We start from the raw sequence: 12,996 nt of genomic DNA, 5'->3' as shown, positions 1-12,996 counted from the left end.
CAGCAGCATCTGACACTGCCTGGAGGGCCGCCTTGGCCGCAGTCATGCCCTCATCGAGGATCGCTTGGAAACTCTTCTTGGAAGCCTCAGGGAGCCATCCTTTGAACTTGGCTTGCCACATATTGAAGGTATATCGGCCAAGGAGGGCTTGATGGTTGGCTACTCTCAGCTGAAGGCTGGAAGACGAATAAACTTTACGTCTGAAAAAATCCAGCCTCCGCGAGTCCTTATTTTTGGGGGTGGTCCCGGGTTGTAACCCCCTCAACCACAAGGGAACTGGGGGCTGCGTCAGAGTATAGGTTTTCGTGCCCTTTGGTTGGCACAAGTACTTACGCTCAGCTCTTTTAGAGATAGGCGCCAGGGAAGAGGGGGTCTGCCACAGGGCATTAGTGATTTGGAGACCCCTTCATGAAGGGGTAGGGCCACCCTGGTGGGAACCGAGGACCAGAGGACATCAAACAGAGAGTCCAAGGGCTCTTCCAATTCCTCTGCCTGAAGCCCCAGGTTAGAAGCAACCCTCTTCAAAAGTTCCTGGTGCACCTTGGTGTCATCCTGAGGAACTGGGTGAGGGGGGCCCCCCGTGATAGCCTTGTCTGGCAATGACGAGGAGGATGCCGGTGCCACCTCCACGTCCATTGGTGGTCCAGCAGCTTGCTCCCCCGGGTCCTCCTGGATCTGCAGGGTCTTATCCCCTGAAGCCTCGAGCACTGGAGGGGGACTGGATACCGAGTCCCTGGCCACTCCGAGGCTCCAGACACCAATTGGGCAGCCTGGGAAGGTTGGGTGAACCCCCAGGGGTTCCACAGGTACCATGGTGCCAGCCACTGCACTTGGGGCCATGGAACAGGTTTCGTTGCTGATAATGTAGTTGGCACCACCGGTACCGGGGCTTGTCCCGCAGTCAGGGAACCTCACTCAGAGCCGGAGCTACCAACAGAGTGGTCGGTACCGGGCGACCAGGATCGGGCTGAGCAGTGGCTCTTGTTTGACCGGTGCCGGTCTCAGCGTCCCAAAGCCGATCTGTCCGAGTGAGATTGTCTTGGTCAGGCTCTCAGGGACCGACGGCATTTGGTGGATCTGCATCGGATACCTGGCAATCCACGCCTCATGCTTCTCAACCAGTACCGGGACGTCAAACGGGACCAGAAGCTACTACAGGCCGGTTGCCGGGAGGATCACCTTGAGTAGGGTGATCTCCTTCTTGGAGATGGGCAATGACGGCCCAGCGATCAGCGGTCTCTGGTGTCCATACGGTCCCGGCATCGGTACCAGGCCCTTGGAGTCGGTCGGGGCTGGTCCCGGAGTTCCTGCCAAGTGGCACATGCCCCAGAGGGTCTGCACCAATCCACCAGCGAAGTATGCCTCGAGTCCCTCGATCGGTGACCCTAGTGCAGGAACTGAAGCGGGCTTAGCTGAGCCTGCCTCTAGTCCTGAGGTGTGACGGCTTCGGGCGGGCGAGCGATGGCAAGACATCCCTCTCTTTGGGGAATGGTGCCGCTGAGGCAGGGACACACATATAGGTCCCAACACGGATTTTCCCTGAGACCGGGATACCACTGGAGCCAGTGTGGGCGGCACTGGGAGGGTCAGGATCTTCTGAGCCATCTGAAGGGCTTCGGGCGTCGAGGGCACCTGAAACTGACCTAGGCCAACACCGCTATCCGGGGTCGCAGGCAAAGTATGGGATGGGCTGCACCTCTCGACCTGAGCTGGGGCCCAAGTTCCCAATCAGGGTGTTGAGCTGCCTGGCACAGGTCATGGCTCATCCCCAGCCCTCCCCTTTCCCTTGCGGGAGGTAGGAGATCTTCCCCTCACAGTCTTTTTCGGCTTCTTGACCAGAGCTGTGGAGGGGGACCGGTGCTGGCTTGTGGATGGTGCCAGCAGAGCACTGCGCACGGAGGCTGCGGCGCTCGGTGAAGAGTCAGACCATTGCTCCAGTGCTGGAGTGAGTGCCGACTCCATCAGGAGCGCTTTCAGACGGGTATCACATTCCTTCTTTGTCCTAGGTGTGAAGGACTTGCAGATATGGCACTTATCACTTATGTGCCATTCACCCAAGCACCTTAGGCAGCTGGTATGTGGATCACTGACGGGCATAGGCCATCTGCATCAATCACAGGGCTTAAAGCATGCCCCATCCCCTGGCTGAGTCCCGTTTGGGACTAACGAAGAGTTGAGAACTACTACTAAGGGTAACTAAGAACTACTAACTATATACAACCATATTACAGGTTTTCAAAGTTCTCAAGAACTGAGAACGAAACAACACTAGACGAAGCAGCAGAAGTTCCAGCACCATCACTGGCAGCACGAAGGAACTGAGGTGAGGGCAGCCAGCGGTGCCCCTTATATCACACCATGCGGGTGCCACTCCAGAGGGTGCCAGAGCCAGTCCCCTACGAATACTGCTAAGGGAAAAATTTCTGGCACCGGTGCATGTGGCGAGCACACACACCTAATATGGAATGGACATGAGCAAGCACTCAAAGAAGAACTTTTGGACATACAAGAGACTTATTGCAAACTAGCAGATTAAACATCACTGCTATTACCCTGATCTACAGATTCTGAAATCAACTGTAATGTATATGATTCATTTTAACCATTTAGTAACTCTTTTCTCTTTTATTTCAACCTTTAGTTTAGTTTACTAAAGGACTGGCTATCAGCTTGGTTTTTGGGTGAGATCCAGAAATACATATTGATCTAGAGTGAGTTTCTGGTTCTTTGGAAATGGAAGAACCTAATATATGTGATTTCTGGTTTTAATAATGATTTATCACAGAAGTCATGAAGGGCTAAAGGGCCTGAAGGGGACTGTCAGTGACTCCATGATAACTAGTACAGTATTTTGGAAGAACACATTTGTTACTGGCTTGGTGAAGTATTATGGTAGACTACACCACCAGTCTGGATAGACTGGCAATGTGACCCGAGAGTGATTTTAGCTGAGTCCCAAACCAAGTGTCATGACAATTGGCATAGTCTTGGCAGGATACACATAGGTCAATTGGGCTTTGGATCAGAACCCAGTGCTGTTAACATTAAAAGTTGATATTGAGAGTTTTAAGAGTTAAAAGTTAGTGACCATGAGTCAGTCACAATCTTATGAGGTTATGAACTTAAAAAGTATGTAAAGATAGAAGAATAGGTCTTACGGGGGACATCTCCAATCAGGAGATGAGAGATTTGCTCATGGAATGTGACCAAAAGGCAGCAGCAGAGGCAATCCAGATGCAGACCTTGGCGAACAAGCAACAGTTTGAGCATGAAGAAAAAATGGCAGAACTTCAAATGAAGGAGAAGGAGGCTGAGGATGCAGAGGAAAGAGCATACCAAAGATGCCTAGCAGAGGCTGAAATTGAAAAGGAGGCTCATAAAACGCACATGGAACAGATACAAGCCGAGAGAGAAGCACATCAAAAACAGGTAGAGGCTCACAAGCTGCAACTCCATGTCCTGAACAGGCAAAGAGAACACCCTGTGGATACTTCTTTCAACAACAGAGACTGAGATAAAACCTGCCCAATTTATAAAGAATCTAAGTAGCTTGAAGAATTTTTATCTACTTTGTGGTGTTCATAACATTCCAGAAGAAAACTGGATGCTGATTCTCCTGACCAAATTGACTGGTAAAGGGAGGCAAGTGTTTAGTGAAATGGGGGTGAAGGAAGCTTTGGATTATAAAAAGATTAAAAGCAACTGTACTGAAAAGGTTAAAATGACTCCTGAGCCCTATAGGTTGAAATTTAGAAATCTTAAGATGTCCAATTATGTGTGCATTCCACATAAGTAACATTAACTGCTTGGTTATGTTAAGAAGTGGGTCATGGGAGCAGGAGCATATATGACAACGTTGGTAAACTGTTGAATTTAACTACTCTAGAGCAGTTGCTTAGGCTGACGCCTGAAGATGTTAAGGCTACAGTATGTGATAGAAAGCCTGACTCAGTTTTAAAAGCAGCAGAAATTGATGACAAATGTATAGCAAACAAGGCTCCTGAGGGGTATAAGCCCCAGAGGAAAGGTAATCCCTCTGCACCCCAATTTAAAAGGGTTCAAAGGCTTAAGAATAAACCTAACCCTAATTTTGTTAAATAACCTCAGAAAAGTCCAGAACATAAAACCTCTCACTCTAAGAGGAAACAGGTGATCTGTAATCACAATGGAATCCCATGACAGATAAAACCAAATTGCCCAAACCTTAAAAACACTCCACAGTCTGCACCCACAAAACCCGCTTTGAGTGCTAATGCTGTTACCTTAAATACAGAGGCTAACCATGTAAGCACTAACACTGCCACCTTGAGTGCAAATGCTGTCACTTAGCCTGAAAGGAGATGGAAAAGGAAGGGAATGACCCCACGAATTATATTAATGCTGATTCTCTGGATGGTAGCAAATAATTAACAGTGCAAAAGTTAATAATGTTAGCTGTGTAGGATGGCACCGTTAAGCATCTGATATTACTTTAGTTAAAGGAAATCTTGTCAGAGCAGGAGATTTGTTGCCAGATAGGTGTGTGAATATTTTGGCTCTCTGAGTTGTCTGTGAAAGTACTTTTGGCCAAAATCCACCTGGAGTGGGAAAATTTTAAAGGTGATATTGTGGTTGGTATTCGCGATTTGCTACCCACTGATATCTTGATTGTTAATGATATCATAATTATGTTTCATCAGGTTAATATCATAACCAGGTCACAGAGAAGTTATGGCTCTGATGCAGGTACCCTGCCTGGTGTCAGTAAGGAAAACTGCGAGCAGGTAGAGAGCGTCTCCCAGCTTATGCCAGTTAAGAACTTGTCTGATACGATTCTGAGGTGATTCTGGACTTAAATTAAACACAGGAAGAATTTGTTGCTGCTCAGAGTAGAGCCTCAACTGAAGAAGGAAGGGGAGGATTTTTGTTTAGGAAGGCTCCTTCAGGGAAAGAGAGACTTCCTAGTGAACTTGGAAACAGATAATTAATTGTGCCTGAAGAGTGCAGGAGAGAATTGCTCCCAATAGCTCGAGAAGAGCCATTGTCTGTGGAGAATAGCAGTGTACCCACTGAAAAAGCTGTCCCCATTGCTAAATGCCAGAGTTTTCCAGCTGAGCATAGCTCTACTGACTTAACTCTACAGAGTACCAGGAAAGGTGGCTTTGCAAAGGTTTCAGAAGGGGAAAATGGAAAAAGAATTTTGGGGGAATATAAAGACGCCCTGTAACCAGTTGGCTTTGCCTAACCAGCATTTTAGAGTAGTAGAGTGGTTGGCATATCCTATGCTGATTCCTTAATGGAAAATGCCCAGGACAGAGAGGCTGATGCAGCACCTGTCCATCTAGCTTCTGTGTCAGATCCTGCTTGGGTAACTGACTTTTCAGAGCAGAGCAGCTGTGCAGACAAACCCTCAGGAACACAAAAGGTGGTGGTAGACAGACTCTCTCCTCTAGACCCTTTGAATATGTCCTAGTGAGCTCAGGCACATCTGATTCCATGTGGAAGCACAATTTAATAGTTGAAAGTCACCAGGACACTGATTCTGACATGTGGGTGGAAACTGACTGTATCTTCCTAGAGACGGTGGCCAGTCTTTGAACTTGTAACGGCTGTGGATTCAAAATCAAGCAGTCAGCAGTGTCTGTAAACATCCAAATTAACTGGCTGGGAGGGGGAAGGGAGCTTTGCTCATAGCCACTTACCCAAAGAAAGCTGCTGAGAGGATGCTGCTAGAAACAGATATTCCTAGTCAGCAAGTAGAGTCTTTTAAACAAGAAGGCTCAGATTACAAATTGTCCAGGAATGGGAGGCGGAGAAGGGCTGGATCCTGAAGGTGAGGGTCTGCTAGTATACAAGATTCTCCTACACCCTTACCTCACTGAACCCTAAAGATATGATTGAATTAAAGGCATATGTCAAGTGAAACACTAAGGTAAAGGAAACGCTAATGACTAGTTATGGTGCTAATGATAAATCTTGTTTTTCATTACACGGTTTACCATAAGCACCATAATTTTCATTACAAATGAGTGTTCACAAGTATTTTTGTTACACCATGCTTTCTGCTTAGACAGTTTGTCTCTGAGGTCAGTTTGTTCAATACCCTTCTTGAACCTTTGCACAGTGAATCTTCATGTAAACATGGTCATCTTTTTTTTATATACAGCGTCACACTCCAAACACAAAGTTGATGTAGGAATGGGTGTCCCAGACACTGCTGAATACATCCTAAGAATTTCCCATTCTTTGTAAGGACTGTTATGGGGGTCACAACGTTACCGAACCCCTTTACAAACCTATTGTAACAATTAGCCAGACCAATAATGGATTGGACCTGCTTCTTTGGTCTAGGGGCAGGCCAGCTTTTGATGGCCTCTACTTGTAAGAGATCAGAGCATACCAACCCATTGTTCATCCTGTGTCCTATATATAGGATACTTTTGCAAACCCTATTCTGCATTTGGAGACCTTGGCAGTGAGGTGGAGTTCCTTCAGCTTTTGTAACACAATTCTTACATGATTTATGTGATCTTGCCAGGAGTTACTGAAAACAGCTAAATTATTTATACAAGCTCTGGCAAATGTTTGTAATCCATTCAACACTTTGTGAACCAGTATAGTGATTTTATGGACTAACAACTATGTCACCTTATGATAGACTACACCACCAGTCTGAGGTATATGCCCTGTATTCTAGCAGTCTGACCTGAGATTGGCGCTTGTGTCCCATACCAGATGGTGTGACACCTAGATTATCTTTAATCTCTACCCCATCCTCAGCGCTTAGCGGTCCCACTTCTTCTTTACTCATTATGTTCTTATTTATATGGCTATAGAAACTAATGGTTTTAATTCTCTTTGCAAGGTCCAACTCTGCTTGGCTTTTGGTAGTTCTCACTTTATTCCTACACTTTCTGACCTCCAAGAAGTAGCTTTCCTTGCTGATACATCCCATCTTCCATTCCTTGTAGGCTTTCTGCTTTCTCTTAATCACCTGTTTGAGATGCTTGCTCATCCAGCTTCGTGTCAAACACTTCCCTACAAGGCTTTTCCCCTTGCTTGGGATGCAGGCTTCAGATAATTTCTGCAACTTTGACCTAAAGTTATTCCAAGCCTCCTCCACATTTAGATCCTTGAGTTCTTCAGTCCAGTCCACTTCCCTAACTAATTCCCTTAATTTTTTTAAGTTTACCCTTTTGAAATCAAGGACCCTAGTTGCAGATCTATGTTTTGTTTATTCTTCCATTTAGTTTAAACTGAATTAGCTCACAATCACGTGAACCAAGGTTGTCCCCTACAACCAGTTCATCTAGGAGGTCCTCACTACTCACCAGAACTAGATCTACAATGACATCACCTCTTGGTGGTCAGCAACTATTTGGTGAAGAAATCAGTCAGCTATCACATCTAGGAAAATCTGGACCCTACTATTATTAGTAGAACTTGTCCTCCAATCTATATCAGAGAACTTAAAGTCTCCCATAATCACTCAATTCCCAGTAATATTTATTTCATTAAAAACATTAGAGGTCTCTATCCATATCCAAACTGGATCCTGGTGGTCTGTAGCATACCCCATCTGCTGATCAAGCACTATCCCAGGAGAACCACTACTAGCTTTCTTCCCCAAAGTGCTTTTAGCCCAAACAGACTCTGTCTTATCCATTCCATCACTTCTAATTTCTTTCCAGTCTACCTCATCATTACATACAATACTACCTTTACCTTTATTTCTGTCTTTTCTGAACAGCACATGCCCTTCAATTCCTGTACTCTAGTCATGACTACTATTCCACCATGTTTCTGTTATTCCGAGAATATCTGGTTTCACTTTCAGCACCAGTAGTTCTAGTTCCTACATTGTAGTTCCCATGCTTCTTGCATTGCTGAACATCATAGTTGTTTCTGCTTGTGTTTCACACTGTCTCCGAACAGTGTCTGAAAACTGAACAGGAAAAAAAAAAAAAAAAAAAAAAAACAACCCCCTCCCCCGCCCACAAAACAGAAAAAACACACACAAAACTCACTCACTGCCTCTAAGGTACAGGGGCTTGCCTCCTCTCTTCTCCTCCAACAGAACTCCCACTCAAACTCCCGTTTACAGCTCTGTTTGCTGGCTCTTGTGCTCCTGTTCCTGTTTTATACCCACTTCACACAGGTACAAATGAATGCCCAGGGAGTAGAGAATCAGGCCCCAAGCATCTAAATGTTCTCTAGGTTAAGAAGCACTCCAAGATTTTTTTTTATCACTATTGGTATTTCTCAACCTAGCACTGGGGGAAGACCATATAGCTACAATGTGACCCTAAACAGTGCAGGACACTCATAGGAGAGACTGTAAACCAGCTTCCAACCTGCCTTAAACTTGCTGTAACAGACTGGGGAGGAAATGATGTTTAAAAGTGTGTTTTTGAACCATTAATGTTATGATTGTTGAACAGTTCTTATACCAAGGTAGAAAGCGGTCTTACAGATTCTTCCACTGGGTTTTCACATTGATAGCATCAAATGCATGCCGATGTAAACAGAGAACTTTCACTGTAGTCCATGGGAACTATGCCCATTTACACCAGGGTTGAATTTGGCCTCTAGTATCACAAGTTTTGACAAGAGGGCTGCCTCCAGCCATAAGCTTAGAAATGCCAATTATAATGTAACAATTTCCTAATTCAGTGTTTAAAGTTTTCAGTTTATTCCTGGAGATAAGCCATTTTTACCTATTCTATGATTTTTTTTTTATACAGCTGAACAGGTGTAGTTTTTCTTTAAGACACTACCACAACTTCCTATGGGTCAAGTTCTGCCCTCCAATAGGGCTCCCACTGGAAACTCTGAAAGCTGTGCGTGTATTTGAAGGCAAAATTTGGCCAAGTCTTGGGACACTCTTGCACCTTGCTAGGATTTCTATCACAGGGTCCAGTTCCATACCTTTTATGTATGTTAAACATTTATTAATGCAAGTCGCCCCTCTGAAGCCAGTGGGACTCCTGGCAAAATACTGCTCAACATGCGTAAGGGTTGCAGAATCAACTCCCTTAACATGCATGACGTACCAATTTCTTTACCAAGAGTTCCACAGTAAATTGCGTATTCTGAATTGTACATAACTGGTTAAGCAAAAATCACACATTCGGCATCATTAAGGAAAAAAACAGTTAGGTAGGTCAAACTTGACAGGGACCACAATCATATCATACAGCTTTAAAAATTAAAAAATTAGACTTTGTAGAGAGATCTGTCTGGGAAACAGAATAAATATGCTTGGATAGTAATATACAATTTAATCCACTCATGAATAAAGATGCCTGAAATTCATTTGTAGTTTGGCCACTCATGAGTTATCAGGTTTTTAACTTTTTTGGATAAATGCATCATCTTAGTCCAACTCATCATCATCAAATACAAATTATTAAAATAAGACATGGACAACTGCAATCTTTTAGGTTTACATGCATCTTGAATGAAATCCAATACTACAGTCTAGAGAGGGGAAATGACTGCTTTAAATATACAGAAACAGAATGCTTAAAAAGAGCACTTACTTGCCAATCCTTTTTCACAGTTCTTCGTGCCTGAATTTGTTCTGCATGCCTTATAACTGCAGGTTGATTCACTTGCACTCTTGAGATCGAGCCAAGGTCTAGGAAGAAGACTCCCATTAATTTTAGTGTATTTTTAATATATTTTAATGGTATTTTAAAAGGAAAGGTCCTTATAATTCAAGTCCTTTGAAGGTAGCTTTGGACTCGTGTGCCCCTTTGAGGACGTAAAGGTCTTTCACCTATGCAAAATATTAAAAACCCCTTTAGCGTGACACCTTGTCAACACTTATTCAAGGGAAGGGTCTGTGAATCAGATGTATATATTGGCTTTTTGTTTCCCTTTAAAACTTCTGAGTTAATTTAATGGTGTTGAAGGATGACAGATTGCTAGTCCTGGACTCTGAAATCTTCTATGCCTATAAGACGTACAGCACAGAAAATGGCAATTCAGTTTCCTCACACTGCCCACCAGTGTGCTTCACTAACCTCTGACTTGTCCCTTGAGGGGCAAGATTGTGCCCGTTCAACCTTTGGCTGCTCTGCTCAGGCTGCCAGTTATAACCAATTGTGATGTGGCCACTTGTCTCCTGGGATCTATGCTCATGCCATCACTTTTCACCAAAGCTACCACCCAGTGCCTGTGATGGTAAGGAGTTTGGGTCACTATTGTCCCAGGCGAATTTCAACTAGCAGCCTACAGATCAGGCCCTGTGTTTACCAGTTTCTAGAATCATCCATTCTTTGAAAAACACACACACGCACACACACACACACACACCCACACACACACACCTCTCAAAACCTATGAGATGCTGCATACTCCCTAAGAGGTGCTAAGCACTCTCAGTCTTTAAGGAAATTGATGGCAGAACATTCAAAAGTGGGTAATGATTTGGATGTTGGGTGCTGGGCATCCACAAACTGCAAGTGAAGTCAACAGGCGCTCTGGCTTCTCCCCAACTCGGATAGTCAGGCCTAAGTTGTTCCATGCTGAGCACCAAAAATTGGAGGCACCCAAATGAACATCCACTTTTGAAAACAGGCTAAATAGCAAATGAGAGCGGAGGGCACTCAGCACATTCCAGGATTAGGCTTTCTACATCTTCAACTTTGAAACTTTCATTGGCATGACAATGCAAATGTTTTAATTTGAACTAACGTTCACTTGTGTACATATCCTCTTGATCAAATAACGAGTCAATGATGAAACTAAAGGCAGATGGATATAAGCAAAGAAAAATATTCTATAAATCTATGGTCAGTTAAACTCCAACTAGTTCTTCCTAAATATCTCTTGACCCGGGAATTAAGCCATGTGGTCACTCTGAAGACAACTTACCTATGGATATGCAAAGCTTCAAAGGTAAGATTTCCAAAAGTGACTAGTGATTCCGAGTGCCTCCATTTTTTAAAACCAAAATGGAGGTACCTTAAAAAGGGCTTAATTTTTCAGGAGGTAGGTGCTCTGCACTTTCTGAAAAATCAGGTCCCTTTGAAGAGTCTTAAGTTGAACACCCAACAGCTGAGGCAACCAAAAATCACTAAGCACCTTTGGAAACCTTGGCCCAAGTCTTTTTCCTCATTGGACTCTAGGATTGACGATGACCAGCTAACACATTTTTAAAGTTGTTAAACCTTGTCTATGTTTGTGTTTAAAATTGTGTTAGTTCAAATATATTAGACAATACATTTTTAAGCACAGCCCATTTTCCTAATTTATATATGACCTGGGACTTTCTGGAAGCTCAAGGAGGAAACAAGTGCGACTGGGAGGTTAAGGGGAGATGTGGTGGGAACGCAGAACAAAGGCAAGAAACCAAGGCCTGGTCTATGCTAAAAAGTTAGGTCGACTCAGTTATGTTGCTCAGGGGTGTGAAAAATCCATACCCCTGAGTTATGAAGTTAAGGCAACCTAATCCCCGGTAGAGACAGCACTAGGTCAGTAAAAGAATTCTTCCATCCATCTAGAAACTGTCTCTCGAGGAGGCGGATTATCTAAACCAATGGGAGAACCCCTCCCGTCAGTGTAGGTAGTGTCTACACTGAAGCGCTACAGCAGGGCAGCTGCAGCTGTGCCACTGTAGCGTTTTAACTGCGTTTATCAGCAGATTAACTGGAGACATCTGTACAAAGCTAATAGCATGCAAAATGTTAACATCCCACCAATCCAACATTTTCTTACTACCATGTATTTATTTACAGATAATTAAACAAGCAACAAAGACATAGAGAAAACACTGGCTGCAAGCAGAGAAATCAAAATGAACCAAGTGTGTCAGATGTAATTATAGAGAACAAATGATCATTTACAAATTTGTAATGTTTCCATCAAGACTGTAGCAGCATTCACCATACACATCCACTTATGCTTTAAAATCAGAGAGGAAGGAATTTATGTAATTGCGAACACATTTTATAACAGAACCACCTCAATGATTCTGCATTGGCTAAGTCAAAAACCTGCACATTCAAAGGAACAGCACTCTGGTCTCGCCCCACATCTCTGAAAACATCAGAAAGTGCTATAGTTATATGTTCTTATAGCCTGGGGTTGGTGGTAGAATTTTCATCCCTTTAGGAATTTTTGACAAATGAAATGCAACTGGAAGACCTTTGAACATGCACATATAAACAGTTTAACTATAAGGTAGCTGATCCCTTAGGGCTTGTACACACTAGCACTTCGGTATAACTTTAAGTCTCTCAGGGGTGTGGAAAAGCCACCCCCCTGAGCAATATAAGTTACACTGACCTAAGTGCCGGTGTGGACAGTGCTATGTCAACAGGAGAAGCTCTCCCGCCGACTGGAGCACCCACGGGAAAAAAATAGTGGGTTCTCAGCACTCACCAGCCACAGCGGATCAGCAGTGCTCCCAAACAGCTGATCAGCGGCTGGAGGAGGGCAGAGAGCAGTGAGCAGGTAGGGGCATCAGGGGGCAGGAAGAGGCAGAGCGAGAGCAAGGCGTTGCGGGAGAGGATGGAGTGGGGGCAGGGCCTCGGGGCAAAGCAGGGGTGGAGCACCCCCGGGGAAAAGAAAAACTCAGTGCCTATGGATAGGAGAGCTCTCTGTACTAGCAGTGCTACAAGGGCGCAGCTACATCAGTACAGCTGTGCTGCTGCTGTAGCAGTACTAGTGATGTTGAGACCCTGAAGTGATCAGTGTTCCCAGAAGCCATTATATACAATGTTTGACTTAGTCTACAGAGAGGAATTAAAACATGGATCTGTGTCAGCTGTGATTCTCCTCCTGTGTGCCTAGTGTACAGGCAGAATCATTAGACCTTGCTGCAATTTATCAAGACTCCTGATAACTTTAGTACCTACTGGGGGCAGCACGACCTTTCAATCCCTTTGGAAGATTTGATCAATTCTTTTAGAAGCTCAGTACCTCGTCTGAAATGCTTTACCTCTTCTCTAATAAGACCTACTGTCCAGTTACTCTGGCACTGGACGGCAAACAGTGAAGAGTCCCCTT

The 12,996-nt window shown here is 44.4% G+C and overlaps 1 protein-coding gene across 1 annotated transcript in view; it reads right to left on the bottom strand.

The window, feature by feature from the left end:
• The window catches only part of DERA (deoxyribose-phosphate aldolase), an 89,260-nt gene that overhangs the window by 64,730 nt on the left and 11,534 nt on the right, over positions 1-12,996 (bottom strand). Inside the window, exon 2 of the mRNA XM_034781929.1 lies at positions 9,522-9,619. Within this exon, the coding sequence (XP_034637820.1) occupies positions 9,522-9,619 (98 nt within the window). The remainder of the gene's footprint in view (positions 1-9,521; positions 9,620-12,996) is intronic.

The sequence above is a fragment of the Trachemys scripta genome, chromosome 1 (assembly GCF_013100865.1).
Source record: "Trachemys scripta elegans isolate TJP31775 chromosome 1, CAS_Tse_1.0, whole genome shotgun sequence".
In the NCBI taxonomy this organism is placed as follows: domain Eukaryota; kingdom Metazoa; phylum Chordata; order Testudines; family Emydidae; genus Trachemys; species Trachemys scripta.
This window is presented reverse-complemented; position numbering and strand designations above follow the sequence as displayed.